At 46.3% G+C, this 16,259-nt stretch overlaps 1 protein-coding gene across 1 annotated transcript in view; it reads left to right on the top strand.

The window, feature by feature from the left end:
* GPR176 (G protein-coupled receptor 176) overlaps positions 1–15,686 on the top strand; it is a 62,443-nt gene extending 46,757 nt beyond the window's left edge. The window contains exons 2-3 of the mRNA XM_088456520.1: positions 8,993–9,245; positions 12,068–15,686. Coding sequence (XP_088312646.1) covers positions 8,993–9,245; positions 12,068–13,178 — 1,364 coding nt within the window. The 3' untranslated portion in view covers positions 13,179–15,686. The remainder of the gene's footprint in view (positions 1–8,992; positions 9,246–12,067) is intronic.
* Positions 15,687–16,259: the final 573 nt, after the last annotated feature.

Here is a 16,259-nt window from a genome sequence, read left to right as displayed (position 1 = left end):
CCGTTCGTGGGTGGTAACAGGGGAAGGTGCTTGTAAACAGGGGAGTGGTGTTGTGGACACAGGCGTGTCAGGCCAACAAAACGCTGTTTAAAGGATGTGCATAATTAGCAAAGTAGGATCATTGTACACGTCACCTGCATGTATTTCAGCCAGCACTGATCGCTGTGCTTGCAGCGGGGTAAGGCTACCTCAAGGGCTGCGAGCAGCTCCGATGGCTCTCGATGTTACCGATTAATTCAACAATTCCAGGAGATGACGTGTTGCGAGGGGAAAGGGGGCATCTTTAAACACTAGCGAGCGCTCAGTGTCGTAGCTCACTAAGACAAAGTGGGCCTCCTTACGCAACGCAGTGTGAGCGTGGAATTAAATATCCGGCCCCTTTTTGCCAGCGAGCGGCCGCATCTTGCGAGCAGGTCTGAATGAGCTCCACAGTGTGCTATTGTGCGTCATTCACCCGGCAGACATGTCTGACAAGGTTAATGGACACATTCCTGTACTTTTGTCGCAATCTTGCAGATTATGTACTGCAGTTTTCAGTGAGGAGGATGTGGTTCAGGATGGGCTATGTATGAGGTGTTATAACCCGCCAGGTTCCTCGAACCACATGACATCAGCACAGGAGCCCCCTTGGGCAATATTCTCTCAGATGCTGGCCTCCATTGTAGACCGCCTGGCGGTCCCGGCTGTTGTTCCTCCTACGGGGGTACTACACCAGCACGTCCCTCGCTCGCAGGGACTACCACTCATGGGCTGGCTGGCAACTTTTAGACTGCGGGGCAAATGCATGCAGGCAGCCCTGGCAGAGGAGTAGCGTGTAGCCAGGGTGCCCGAAAGAACGTGCGTGCTACGGTGCCCCCCCCTCAAGTGTTCTAGGGAGGAGGCAGGTCCATACGGGATTAAGGTAAAAATAAAGATATGGGGCAGCTCCCTGTTGTAGTGCCCATATGCAGTGCCACCCTGTGCCACAGGAGGACACCCTTATGCAGGCCTCGAGTAGTCCCCCATGTAGTGATCCCCCCTATGCAGTGCCCCTTGTGCCCCCAGTAGTAAGCCCCTTATATAGTGCCCCCAGTAGTGGTAACCCTTATGCAGTGCCCCTTAAATAGTGGCCCCAGTTGTAGTCTTCCCCCTATGTAGTACCCCCACTATTGCCCTTTATATAGAGCCCCCAGCAGTGGTCCCTCAATGCAGTGCCCCCAGTGGTAGTCCCCTCCCCCCTATGTAGTGCCCCAAGTAGTAGTCCCCTCCCCCCTATGCAATGCCCCTAGTAGTAGTCCCGTCCTCTTGTAGTGCCCCTAGTAGTAGTCTCCCCCAGTAGTAGTACCCCCCTTGTAGTGCCCCCAGTAGTAGTCCCCCCCTTGTAGTGCCCCCAGTAGTAGTAGTCCTGCCCTTGTAGTGCCCCTCAGTAGTAGTAGTACCCCCCTTGTAGTGCCCCCAGTAGTAGTACTCCCCCTTTTATAGTGCGCCCAGTAGTAGTAGTCCCCCCCTTGTAGTGCCCCCAGTAGTAGTATTCCCCCCCCTTGTAGTGCCCCCAGTAGTAGTAATCCCCCCCCTTGTAGTGCCCCCAGTAGTATTCTCCCCCTTGTAGTGCCCCCAGTAGTATTCCCCCCTGTAGTGCTCCCAGGAGTCCCCCCCTTGTAGCGCCCCCAGTAGTATTCCCCCCCTGTAGTGCTCCCAGTAGTCCCCCCCTTGTAGTGCTCCCAGGAGTCCCCCTTTGTAGTGCCCCCAGTAGTATTCCCCCCCTGTAGTGCTCCCAGTAGTCCCCCCCTTGTAGTGCTCCCAGGAGTCCCCCCTTGTAGTGCCCCCAGTAGTAGTCCCCCCCTTGTAGTGCTCCCAGTAGTCCCCCCCCCCCCGCAGTAGAGACATAATAAAAAAAAAAATTTTTTTAAAACACTTACCTGACACCCACTCCTGCTCCTGGTCCAGCTCCTCTGTCCGCCGCTTTGCATTATGGGAGTGACGCGTCATGGGAGTGACGCGTCACTCCCATTACCCACTGCGGGAGCCGGAAGATGTCCGGCTCTGGCAGTGGGAGCAGCAGCCGATGAGAGTCTGTCTGACTCTCATCAGCTGCTAAAGCCAACACACAGCTGCCGGAGCCGGCGGCTGTGTGTTTGTGCTGTGTAGCGCTGACCGAACTCCGTCCGGTCAGCGCTACACACGCGGTGCAGTCTGTGTCACAGTGACACAGACTGCCCGCGGCCCGCATGACACTGCGGCCTGGGGGGCACATGGCACCCTGCCCCCCGGCCCAGCCCGCCACTGCTACCACTGAATATGCAGACCCCTCCTGTACCTCAGCAGGCGGTCATTCCCACAGTGGGATTGCTACAGGGCCCTCCACCATGGGTGGATGTCTTCTCTAACTCAGTACAGAGTCTAGCAGCAACCTCTACTGCGCTTCAGACCATGTTACAGAGTGAGAAGCCCGTTAGACCAGCTAAGCGCCCTATGTTGTTGTCTTATCCACACAGCTATCAGAGTCTGAGATGTCTTCTGATGACGGAGAGGTGGCTGATGCCTCAATACCCTGACTCCCATCTGCAAGAGGCGGAGCCTAAGTCAAGGATTAATATTCCTGCCTTGGTGCGTGCGGTCAGATCCGCATTGGTTATTGAGGATGACGAGCCAGTCCCTAAATCCAAACACGCACTGTTTAAACAGGTGAAGGTGACTTCGGCTGTATTCCCTCTGTCAGATTAGCTGGTGGATCACATGGCAGATGCCTGGCAATTGCCTGGTAAGAGGTATCAACCTCAGAAATGTTTTTCCTCCTGTTACCCGTTTCCGGAGGCTCATTGTAAATAGTGGGATTCCCCCCCCCGCGGTGGATTCAAACGTTACATGGCTAATAAAGAGTGCAATGTTACATATGCCTTCCATCTCTTCCTTAAAGGATCCCATGGATAGGAAGGTGGAGACTTGCCTGAAGTCTATTTACTCTCTTTCAGGAGCTGTTGCCTGCCCGTCCATGGCTATCTCCTGGGTAGCTAAGGTTATAGAGAGTTGGGCTGATACACTTGAGGACTCCTCGGAAGTTCCAGAGGATCAGGTGTCACTGATCGGCCATATTAGGGATGCGGCTGCATATATTGGTGAGGCCGCTCTGGATGCTAGGCTACTGACATCCAGGGTCTCGGCCGCAACCATGTCTGCTCACCGTTCCCTGTGGTTATTCTATTGGAGTGCAGATGCCAATTCTAAGAAAGGCCTGGAGGCCTTACCCTATAATGGGGATATTTTGTTTGGTCCAAACGTGGACAAGATTGTTGGGAAATTCAAAGGGCAGTCCTTTCCTAGGCAGTCAGGTGCCAAAAAAACTGCCAAGCCTAAGAAGCAGGCCTGGAGCACAAGACGCCCGGCCTCCAAGCAGGAGGAGAAACCCGCAGCCTGACGGGGTGGGCCTCTCTCTGGGGGACTCCAGAGTGGGAGGCCGACTTCTTCAGTTCACCCAGTGCTGGTGTCAAACCACCAAGGATGCTTGGGTAAGAGAAGTGGTCTCTCAGGGGTACGTCCTCTCATTTCTCTGAAGGCCTCCCCACCAGTTTTTCTGCACAGGCCCTCCTTCGGACAAAACCAAGCCCTTGCAGATCCAGAAAGCCACACAGTCCTTGCTGCATGCAGGGCTAATTGTACAGTTCCACTAGCTCAACGAGCGACTGTTTACTATTCTACTCTCTTTCTGGTCCAGAAACCGAATTGGTCTCATCGGCCTATCCTCCTCAAACTCAAAGCTCTGAACAAGTTCCTTAGGGTGCCCAGGTTCAGGATGGAAACCTTACGATCCATCATACTGGCTATGGAACCTGGGGATTACATGGTATCGCTGGACATTTAGGATGCATACCTTCATGTTCCCATAACACCTTCTCACCAGTGTTATCTGCGGTTTGCTATACTGCAACAACACTTCCAGTTTCAGGAGCTGCCCTTTGGCCTATCCACGGCTCCAAGGGTATTTACCAAAATTATGGCTGTCATGGCAGCCCACCTGCAGAGTCAGGGTATCCAGCTCCTGGCATATCTGGATGACCTCCTCTTGTTGGCGAGTTCTCCACCTGCAACTGACAGCTGCTTGTCTACAAACACACGGGTGGTTAATCAATTGAAAAAATTCACCTAATTCTGTCACAGAGGATGGTTCATTTGGGAACCCTTTTGGACTCTCACCAGCAGAGAATTTTTCTAACTCCAGAAAAAGATCTCCACGCTGCAGCTGCGTGTATGCAGATGTCTCCGCCGTCGCCGGGTGTCAGTCCACTTGGCGATGCAGGTTTTGGGATCAATGGTGTCCACATTCAACATGGTGGAATATGCTCACTTCCATTCCAGGCTGATCCTCTCCAGGTGGAACGGATTACCCCTCCGGATCAGAGCTTAGACGATGGTACTCTTTCCGGAGGTGCGTCTGTCCCTCTCTTGGTGGCTACAGACATCTCATCTAACCAAGGGTCATCCCTTTGGATTCCGGAGTGGATACTCCTAACAAAGGATGCCAGTCTTCGTGGATGGGGCGCAGTGACTGGTCCACGCTCCTTTCAGGGCCGGTGGACAACGGTGGAGGCATCCCTGCCCATCAACATATTGGAACTTCGGGCTGTGTACAGGGCCCTCAGGATGGCAAAGCACATTCTTCACGGAAAGCCCGTGCAAGTTCAGTCCGATAACTCCTCCACAGTGGCTTACATCAACCATCAGGGAGGCACTTGAAGTCCGGCAGCAATGACAGAAGTGTCACACATTCTGACATGGGCAGAATCTCATCTCCCAACCATTTCGGTAGTTTTCATTCTGGGAATTCTCAATTGGGAAGCGGGCTTCATCAGCCGTCAAGACGTGCATCCAGGGGAATGGTCTCTTCACCAAGAGGTGTTTCAATTCCTAGTGGATAAATGGGGTCTCCCAGAGGTAGACCTCATGGCCTCCTGACACAATCACAAGTTACCAGTGTACAGGTCCAGAACAAGAGATGCCGATGCTCTGTCAGTAAAATGGACCTTCCGGTTTGCGTACCTATTTCCTCCAGTCTCCCTGCTTCCAGAAGTTCAAGCAAGATGGTGGCACTATCCAGATGGTGGCTCCAGCTTGGCCCAGACGTCATTGGTACTCAGATCTTCGGAGTCTCCCCATCGACACTCCGTTTCTGCTGCCTCAACGTCTGGACCTGTTGTCTCAGGGTCCTTGCCTCTACCGGACCTGGATCGTCTGTTTTTGACAGTGTGGCTCTTGAGACATCCCTCTTAAGGTCCAAGGGATTCTCTAGCTCAGTCATCAAAATGATGCTTAGACCGCTCAAGCCTGCCTCCGCCAGGATCTACCACAGAGTATGGCATACTTATTTCCAGTGGTGTCATACGAGACATTACGACTCTCAGGTGTTTTGGATTTCCAGAATACTGGCATTCCTTCAAACTGGATTGGATCTCGGCCTACGCCTGGCCTCATTGAAAGTGCATGTCTCTGCACGGTCAGTGTGGCTCCAACGTAGAATTGCTCCGCTTCCGGATATCCACACCTTCCTCCAGGGTGTCCTCCAAATTCAACCTCCCTTTGTCCCACCAGTGGCTCCTTGGGATTTGGAAGTAGTTCTTCGGGCTCTCCATGGTCCTCCATTTGAACCACTAGATTCAGTGGATCTTAAGTGGTTAACAGCTAAGACTCTTTTTCTTCTGGCTATTGCATTTGCCAGAAGGGTGTCAGAATTGGGAGTGCTCTCCTGTCGTCCTCCTTTTCTGAAATTTCACCAGGATAGGGCGGTGCTTCGTACTCGCCCTGATTTTCCTCCTGAGATTGTTTCTAGTTTCCATATTAATCAGGAAATTATAGTACCGGCCTTTCTGTCTCCAGACCTCTCGGCAGGAGAGGCCTCATTGGATGTGGTCTGCGCCCTCAGGATCTATGTGGACTGTACCAGTTCTCTTCGGAAATCAGACTCCTTGTTTGTGCTCTATGGATTCCACAAGAAGGGATGGCCAGTCAATAAGCAAACATTGGCTAGATGGCTTCATATGACTATCTTAGAAGTTTACACGCAGGCAGGCCTGCCTGTTCCGTCTTCCGTTAAAGCTCATTCTACTCAGTCTGTGTGTCCCTCGTGGGCATAGTGCCGTGGCGCTTCGGCTATTCAGCTCTGTAAGGCGGCCATGTAGTCTTCTGTCCAGACCTTTCTAAGGTTCTATGCATTTGATACCTTCACCTCTCAGGATGCTTCCTGTGGGCGCCGGATTCTCCTCTCAGGACAGGAGCATCTCCACCCTTAAAAGGACTGCTTTGGGACATCCCCATGGTCTCCCTTTGGAGCCTATGGACCCTGAAGCAGAAAATTAAAGTTATGGTAAGAACTTACCTTTTGTTAACTCTCCTTCTTCGAAGTCCATCAGTGGCAAATGCAGGATTTTTAGAGGGGGGTTTCCAAATGCTCGATTTTAGAGTGAGTATGGAGGGCATAATTAGCAGTTAACCAGCTTTAATATGCGTCATACAAAGTGTATTGTGTGTCATAATTCCAACATATACAGGACCAGCAATCACAGTAAGCCATTAGGTGCAGCAGTAGTTCCATCCTGCCTGAGCTGAATGTTTTTATTTTAAATGTGGGCACCATTCCAAGAACATGCAGCACTAGTAAAATTCTATTATATTACTATTTCTATTGTGGTAATGGTGTGGGCTTGCGTTTGCCTATGTCCATAGGGTCCACAGGGCACCAGCCCTGAGACACCTGGCTTCATATGGGCTATTTTGCTGGTCACCTGGTCACTTAAGTCGCCTCCTGCGGCTTTTGCGGCGTCTGAACTTCTCCATAAAATATCTGAATCAGGCCCACAGGTTTCACAAAAGGCAATACCACACCTTCTTGCTAAAAATGTTCCATAAATAATCTGTTTATCATTGTTTGTGGGATTGTTTGCCAATTAAAAAAAATACTTAATATTTTCTGAACTATGGGGCTAATTAATCAGAGAACGGAATTGCAAAGCTGCACGCAAGTGTGTAGAACGGGTCCTGTGCATGCGCAGATTCCCGATAATCTGGAATCTGCGCTCAGCATTGATCTTACGGGCATTGCTGAATCAGCCCCTTTGTCCAACCTCAACTACTAGTTTCACAAGTACAAACTACTAATCATGATAACAACACCAATAGAAAATCTATTTAATATATTTAATGATGATTGGCATAAAAAAAAATTCTCTTCATAAGGTGACAAGGGTGTAATCTTTCTTTGAAATATCGGGAAGTTTAATTAACACTTTGACCTATTCCTCCAAGTTACTAATCTGAACATACAGGCAGGGACAAAACCACAGCACTTTGATTTTTTTAATTGCATTATAAGGTGCGTTATAAACCTTCTAATGGTGATGCAGCCTTCCGGTTCACACTCTTACCTGGTTACTCTCCTAGAGTACCAACCCTCCACCCAGTGGTGTGACTTCATCCCAGACGCCTGGAGGCAAGTTGTAATTTGGTGCATCACAGCAGCTGGCACTATAATGTAGCAAGCCGCATGCAGATAGGCTATAGATAGACAAGGCGTCAGCTGATAGTCTGACATGGAGATCTCCACTAGTGTATGGCCCCTCCTAGGTGCCGGGAAGGGGTGCCATGTATCCGGGTACATAGTTACAGCCCTAAGTGGGGTGAATATGTTGTGGACAATGGAGGAGGTGCCCCTTCAGAGCTGGAGCCCGGCGGCATGCGCCTCCATTGTCTCCCATAGTTCTGCCCCTGCCCCCACCCCTCACTCTACCCCACCCTTTTTATCCCTCCCTTGTTGCATCTCATTATGTGTGTTCTATATGATTATAGTACAGGTGATGGAATGCTGCTATTGACTTGAATAAGTGAAAAATATATTAATATGTAAACAGCGTGAACATCTGGGACATGGACGCAGATCGGGCAGCCACGCAGCTTCTGAGTAAGTCTGACTTGACTCAAATACTGCGTCTCTCCTGACACGCTGACAGCTCTAATTTATGCACGCCCATGAAACAGAGTATAAACAGTCCCGACACTAATGTATTTGCCTATCCACCCCCGTTACCTCCCCCAAAAGTTGACTACCTGTCACTCTGTGTGAGCGTGATAAATTGTTGTGCTTGCGCAGTACGGCTTTCATGCATGCGCAATGGCTAATAATCGCTCAATCTGCATAAACATCAGCATTTACGTGTGGATCTGAATAAGGCCCTACATGTATACTTGGTTAACTTGTCTTTACATACTGACTTTTTCACATTATGTCTAGTATTGTATCCCTATCAGGGGCTGGCTGGCAACTTTCAACCGGGGGTGGGCAAATGCATGCAGGTGGCCCTGGCAGAGGAGTAGCGTGTAGCCAGGGTGCCCGGAGCAAGTGCGTGCTACGGTGCCCCCCCCCCCCCCCAGTGTTCCAGGGAGGAGGCAGGTCCATATGGAATTAATGTAAAGTAAAAATAAAGATATGGGGCAGCCCCCTGTAGAGGTGCCCGTATGCAGTGCCCCCTGTTCCCCAGGAGAGTACCCCCTCATGCAGGCCTCCAGTAGTGCCCCCAGGCACCCTGTCCCCCGGCCCAGCCCGCCACTGATCCCTATAATACATTTGTTTAATAAAAACAAGTTATAAAACATTTTATTGAAAAGAATTCTGTAGTAAAGAATGCTTTATTTAAATAATATTTATTTATTTAATTTGTTGGGCTATCACCATCCTTGTTAAATAGGCTTGCCCAAGCTTCCAATGGAGAAGCTTTCACCTGCGAGAACCTTAATAGGGAGAAGCCCTATTTCTGGCAAAAACACACCATCTTCTCCAGGCTAGGGCTGTTCTCCCTTCATAACTTAAGTAGAGTCCCAGAAAAGAGCAAATTAGGAAGTATGGATAAACAGCAGATATTACAACTTTAAAACCTGTTCATTCTTCAATTTCTGAAACATAAATGGTAAAGCTCCAGAAGTTTCTTCATGTAGTTCTATTTTCTATAAATCACTTATTTTCTTTTTCCAGGAAACATCATTGTCCTTTGGTCAACCTGCAGAACAACTGTCCTCAAATCTGTGACCAACAGATTCATGAAGAACCTGGCTTGCTCTGGTATCTGTGCCAGCCTAGTGTGCGTGCCTTTTGACATTGTGCTCAGTGCCAGCCCACACTGTTGTTGGTGGATTTACACTCTCCTCTTCTGTAAGACCATCAAATTCTTACACAAAGTCTTCTGCTCTGTGACCATCCTCAGCTTTGCTGCCATCGCCTTGGACAGGTAAATACAGATGTCCATAATTTGCAAGGTCTTCTGCACGTTGCTTCTGGCTCATACACTGTATCAAAATGTGCCGTGCTGTGATACACCGGGGGGTGTACACACCCATGTGGCTCTGGCCACCCCCACATAGCACTGGCTACATGCACACAGCATTGACCAAACCCACACATCAATGGTCACACCCACACATCACTGGCCACACCCACACTGCACTGGTCATACTAACACAGCTCTGGTCACACCCATACAGCGCTGGCCACACTCACATCACTGGTCACACCCACACAGCATTGACCAAACCCACACAGCACTGGTCATACCCACACAGCGCTGGCCACACCCACATAGCAGCTCTGGTTACACCCACACAGCTCTGGACACAGCTCCTTTTTCCTCAGTATAGGCCTTTGAATAATTTCATCCCCAGGCCCATGTGGCCCTGTATCCTGCCTTGCAAAAGTATTATATCTCTCACATATGTATGTTTGAATATTTAATTGAGTGGACATTTGTGTGTATATGATCACACTTACCTACATTACACTTACCTACACCAATTGTTCCTGGTAGACACATAAGCTTTCCCATTAAAAGTATAGAACAACGCATGATTACCGGCACCTCCTGAGCACCTGTACAAGGAAACTTTACCTGTATCGCCCACCATACCAGGCAGTGGTCTCCACAAAATGCCATTGCCATCCCCTAACTTGGCCAGATTGGAGGAGATCCAAACGGTTTGGCATAGCTGGGTGTCTAGCAGCATGGCTGCAGCCTGTTAGTGCACATGGGAGATGGCTGTATGCACAGGCTGATAGCCGCTGTCATTTACTAACATGCACAATAAATAGACAATCTACCTCTCTGCCAGTAAAACTAATGTGGCAAATTTCATATTGTCCACACTAAAAGGACATGTCTGTCTAAACATTACCAAACACTAGGTAGCATTAACTAACTTCATCCTTAATTAAACAAGAAAAAAATTTGAATACTAGCATAATGTTTGTTCAAACAAATGTACAGAGATGCATACAGCATTCACTTCACCCGCCTTGCAATAACTTAGAACCACAAAGAAATCACAATGAAAGAGTTGCTACAGCACCACCTGGTGGCTAGAATAGTGCTCTTGATTTTGAACAGCACTACATTCATTTGTATTCATTTCCATGTACAAGTTGCTGCTGGACATATGTATGCTCTTCCCCCGCACCCACCACCTCCAGGGAGGAGCTCTGGGCTATCAGCCCAGGACTGGTAGATCCTTGGGATGGGGGACCCCCGACTTTCCAAGGATTTTCAGCCCTGGACTGACCAGTTTGGGGCTGGATAATGCTTTTGGAAGGGAACACAACGCTGTGTGTCCCCTTACTATGGCATTACCACCCCAGCTGGTTCAGCCCAGTCCTAGTTATAGGAAAATAGTTAGGGGGAACCCCATGCCGATTTTCCCCTTTATCTTCCTGTACATGGTGTGACTCTAAAGCTCAGAGCGTCTTTTCGTATGACTTTCCCCTTTAAATGCAACTACTTATTCGCACATGGAAGTGAATAGGACGCACAAGCAGCTTATGCTGATTAAAATTATATGCGGCATACCAATATTCTCTGTGCAACTGCTGGTTTATCTGCATCCGAATCGCTACGTTACAGTGTCACAGCCTCTGACACTGTAACGTAGAATTTCGCATGTAGATGCAGATAGCATTTTACAGACAATATTGTGCACAGAATATGAAAACTAAATACAATAATCTAATGATAAAGATATATGGAAACAGAATAGTTACACACTGTTTGATGTTTACAACACTATTAATGTAAGTATGTTAAGCAATAAATAATATCAAAATGTATGACTGTCATACAGCTAATGTATATAAACATTATTTTAGTATCAAATTAATTTTATTAAAGGGCAATTGGAGTAGTTTTCATGAAAAATTACTCCCAATTCCTTCAATTGGAGGGGGTGTGGTGGCATGATTGCTGTTTTGAAGGCAAAGGGTTGTCACACCAAATATTGATTTGATTTAGATTTCTCTTCTGTTCATTCACTTCACATTTTGGTAATTGATAAAAATAAATCAGTAACACTTCGATTTTTTCTTAAAGCATTTTTACCTTGCAGGGTTTCCATACCTGCCTGCAACTTTTGCACAGTACTGTATATATGTATATATATTATACTTGTCTTTACTATGCACTGTGAGGCTAATGCAGAGTTAGGAACAAAATAAAATAAAACCAAAGGCTGTAATTGCATTGTTTGTTTTTTTGTTAACTTGCAGGGAACATACTGACTACTTCTGCATGTAGCACACAAATTCCGGCCAGTTATGATTTTATGGTGTAACCTAGAATTGACCTAGGACACGCCTCTTCCCAACTGTAAATATGACTTCTTGTTTTACATGTACCCCCTCCGGTGTCACATGGTTTTACCAAAGTGCAAATTTGCGCCTTTTTTTGTCTTCTTTTCTCCTAACACTGCTTATTCTGCTTATAACGTTGCATCCCATATTGGTAACTATATGTTGTTGGTTTATTTTGACTTTGTAGTGTAATATAATTGGATTTTAATTAAACTGAAATAAAGATGAGAGTTTTAGTATAAAAGTATGAGCTGGCAATGTGCCACAATGTAACACAAGTTGCAATTTATGTACCTGGGTCTTTCATGGTCTTAGTAAAATGTGCTGCTTTCAGTTTTAGAAAATGATACAATTGCATATGACATTATATGCGCACAGCATATAAGAAAATAGCATAAATTTGTTTTTTTGCTAACATAAGCCTGTGTTGTTTCACTGCAGGTATTACTCTGTCTTGTACCCGCTTGAAAGGAAGATATCAGATTCCAAGGCCAGGGACTTGCTGATCTACATCTGGACTCATGCAGTAGTTGCCAGTGTTCCTGTTTTTGCTGTGACTAATGTGACTGACATTTATGCCATGTCAACCTGCTCTGAGTCTTGGGGCTACTCTCTGGGTCACTTAGTGTATGTCTTGGTGTACAATATCACCACCGTTTTAGTGCCAGTAGCTGTGGTTTTCCTATTCATGCTACTCATCCGCAGAGCACTGAGTGCCAGCCAGAAAAAGAAGGTGATCATAGCAGCTTTGAGGACACCACAGAACTCTATATCTATCCCATATGTTTCCCAAAAGGAGGCTGAACTACATGCCATGCTGCTGTCCATGGTCCTGATATTTATTCTCTGCAGTGTTCCCTATGTAACACTGGTGGTTTATCGCACTGTGCTCAATGTTTCTCACATCTCAGACTTTCTAATGCTCACAGCCATCTGGTTGCCCAAGGTTTCCCTCGTCACCAATCCCTTACTATTCTTGACTGTCAACAAGTCTGTACGCAAGTGTGTGGTGGGCACCATAGTGCAACTCCATCGGCGGTATAGCCGAAGGAACGTTGTCAACCTGGGATCAGTGGCAGAGGTGAATTTGGAACCCAGTGTTCGCTCAGGAAGCCAGCTTCTGGAGATGTTCCATATAGGACAACAACAGATCTTCAAGTCTGTTGAGGATGAGGAAGAGAACGAGATGAAGTCAGTGGCTTCCCGGAGCTATAAACTGAAGGAAACCATGCCAAGTACAAGCCTAGAGGTAGAAAACACTTTGGTACATAAGTTAATTTCACATAGTGCTGAATCTGCAGCACAAGTTGCCCCTGCGACGCCTGGTGAAGCCGAAATGCTCAATGACAAGTACTCTATGCAGTTTGGATTTGGGCCCTTTGAATTGCCACCACAGTGGTTGTCTGATAAACGGAACAGCAAGAAACGACTTTTACCTCCTCTTGGAAATACACCTGAAGAGCTTATCCAGACCACGCAGCCTAAATGTAAAGCTGAACGCAAAATAAGCAGGAACAATAAAGTTTGTATTTTTCCTAAAGTAGATTCCTAGCACAGCCTAATTTCCCATCCCCAAAAGATCCTGTGGATCTGAGCTCCAGTCTTGTTCCACATGCCAAAAAGTGTACACAACAGGAAGGAGATGCACAATCAAAGTGTTCCTTATTAACATGGACAGAGTGCATGCAGTGGAGATTTCCTCTTGTGTGCTCTCTGTGCAACTGTGACATTCTGTGAAAAGCTACAGAAAATCACTTCCTACTTATATGGTGCTGTCACTATGTTTATCTGCTACTTTACTCCCACAGTCAATTTTTACTAGAACAGTACAAATAACCAATTTATTTCAAGATAATCTGTACATGACCACAATATGGGGGAAGATTTATCAAAGCTTGGAGAGAGATAAAGTACCAACCAATCAGTTTCTGTCAGATACATGCTGTGTGTGAGAAATGCTAGTTAGGAGCAAATTGGTTGGGGTTTTATCTCTTTCAATGTTGTCTCTCTCCAAGCGTTGATAAACTCCCCCTTATTTAGTAAAACAACCAGTAATGTTAAATAATTCAGTTCTTAAAGTGAACCACTTATCCCCACATAAAACATGCCATAATAATTTGCCAAATTAACTGTCTGTTAAGTTCTATCCATCATCACTTATTCAGAATGGAGGCAGCCATTTTGTATCCTGGACCAATGTTCATGAAAATGCTGCTTCTCAGTTTAATAAGGAATTGTGACATCACTGAAGAATGCTGTGCCTCATACCTCCAGTAATGGCATGAGTTCAAGGGGAATTGATCGGTTGGTTTGTTTTAAAAGTTAATCTACATATGGAGGGTTACTGAGCACTTTCTTTTTAAAGAACCACTAATTTACTGGGCTGGTGGTCCAAGTGCACTAGAAACTGTCATTCATCAATAGGGGTATAGCCACAAGTTGCCTATCTCTACCTTAAAAGAGTAAAATCTTAATGCGAGTCATGTGCTCTTAAAATGTCCCTTTGCCCTCATAACATATAACCTTTCATATTATAGTTAACTTGTTCTTTTTGTGAATGCATAACTAGACTTGCATGTCCATTGGGCAATTGTTTGATTTTGCAGGCATGCAACTAATATTGCAAATGTGATATCTGAAACTGTTTTTGTTTGTTTGTTCTTTTTAGTAAATTCATTTTGACACTATTTGTACAAATGTGTGTTGTTCATATGTTTGGCTGATTACACAAAGCAGGAAGAGCGACTTTTTGACTTTATTTAGGGCGACAGAATTTATAAAGATATTGTCTAACGTTACGGAATGATTAAAGGCACATTACCTTTATATATTTATTTTCTTTGGTGTTTGTACTACTTTTACTATTTAAATGGCATTTCAGGAGTAGAGCGTTGTTCCAATCTAACTATAAGAACCTCTCATGTTTGTCTCAAACAGATTATCAGAACATGCAAAGCTTCCACTTTCCAGATGTTTTATGTAACCTCTGCAGTGTGAGATGAGAGGGGAACTATTGTCCTACAGTACCCGTTACATGTTGCATCTGTCATTTTGTTGTGCACCAGCAATAGTAACTCTGCGTGATCTGAGACCATTTTGTCATGTATCTCTTGCTGTACAATGTCTTAGCTAATGTCTTAATTTTTCAAACAGGATGAGCTGTGAAAGTTTTGTAACACTGGACTTTTATTTTTATATAAAGAGTGACATTACAGTGCTGGCACAAAATGAGCATTGCTACGTTTATCTTTCAGATGCAGAGGGTTCCTGTATACTATCTTATGCTTATCAGCACTGTGATTCAATAGGAATAAGAGCAATGAAGTATCAGGACCTGTCAGAATGATGGAGTAACTGACTGCTCTTTTAGTGCATGCATGTAAACTAACTTTTTTTTCTATCACTGAATATCAAATGTTTATCCTTTGAATTTATAGGTTTGGTACCCTCCATCTTATAATATGCACATTGATTAGCTGTTTCATAATATGTCTGTATATTGCAATAAACATGATCTATTGAAGGATGTAATATTTATGTCTGCAAACAAAAGGAACACAATTCTTTATTATGTTCCATTGTACGGCGGCCTATTATAGTGTCATACTCCAGTGAGCTACAGAGTACTTGTCCATCATTTGTGAAGAACCTAAAATCCGCATCATTTAAAAGGACACTATCATCTAGACCAACGGTTTCCAAAAGGGGATGGTACTGAGTGGGTTTACTTAGGAGGGGACTGATTGGATTTTGAATAATATTAAATTGATCATTGCTGATTTGTGTTTGTATTTTCATCACTGCGGGAGTACTGGACATGACAGGGTAGCTCCCTAAAAAAGTTTGGTACTGCGGATCTATACCATCAATAAATGTATAAAATTAAGAAACTCCAGTCTCCCTCCTATTCTTATGCAAAATCCAGACTCCACATATTGGTCAAATAGCAGGGTTCCCCTTTTCTATAAAAGGAACCCTTCTAGCTTTCTTGTGAGTTCTTCACTATTAAATGTGTATATACTGCATATATATATATTTCTGTTGTACTAGTGACATCCATGTTCAAATAAACAAAGCCAAGTGTTGCCAGCCACTGTTATTTTATTTTAGCTCTGGTTAATCATTTCTATTTTCTAGCTATCAGGTCAGCTCCAGGTCCGGCGACAGGGGGGTGCAAACTATACACTTGTACTGGGCCCAGAGATTCCGAGGGGCCCCGGCCCCTCAGGAATTTCAGGAGTCCAGTTCATGTGTCCCCCTTGGCTCTGCCACCTGCTGTATAAGCTGCTTACACAGCAGTTGGCAGAGGCAACAGCAGTAAGCAGGGCACCCGTCTCTCTGAGCCGCCAGGGAAGAGCAGACTGAGCAGTACAACAGGCAGCACAGCAGGTAAGTGTTATCCGGGCCGGGCTGGGCTAGAGAATCACGGGGCAGGAAGTGAGGAGCTGCAGATGAAGGAAGGGGGGGCGGGGGGGGTGACAGGCACAGGGTTTTTTTTTATGTCAGATGCTGGGGGAGAGGGGAGGGAGTGATAGTCACAGGGGCTGGGGAAGAGGGGGGGGTGACAGACATGGGCAGGTGAAGAAGGGGTGATGTGACAGACGGGCTGGGGAAGAGGGGGATGTGACAGATG

The sequence above is a fragment of the Taudactylus pleione genome, unplaced genomic scaffold (genome assembly GCF_031769625.1).
Source record: "Taudactylus pleione unplaced genomic scaffold, aTauple2 ptg000707l, whole genome shotgun sequence".
NCBI lineage: Eukaryota > Metazoa > Chordata > Amphibia > Anura > Myobatrachidae > Taudactylus > Taudactylus pleione.
This window is presented reverse-complemented; position numbering and strand designations above follow the sequence as displayed.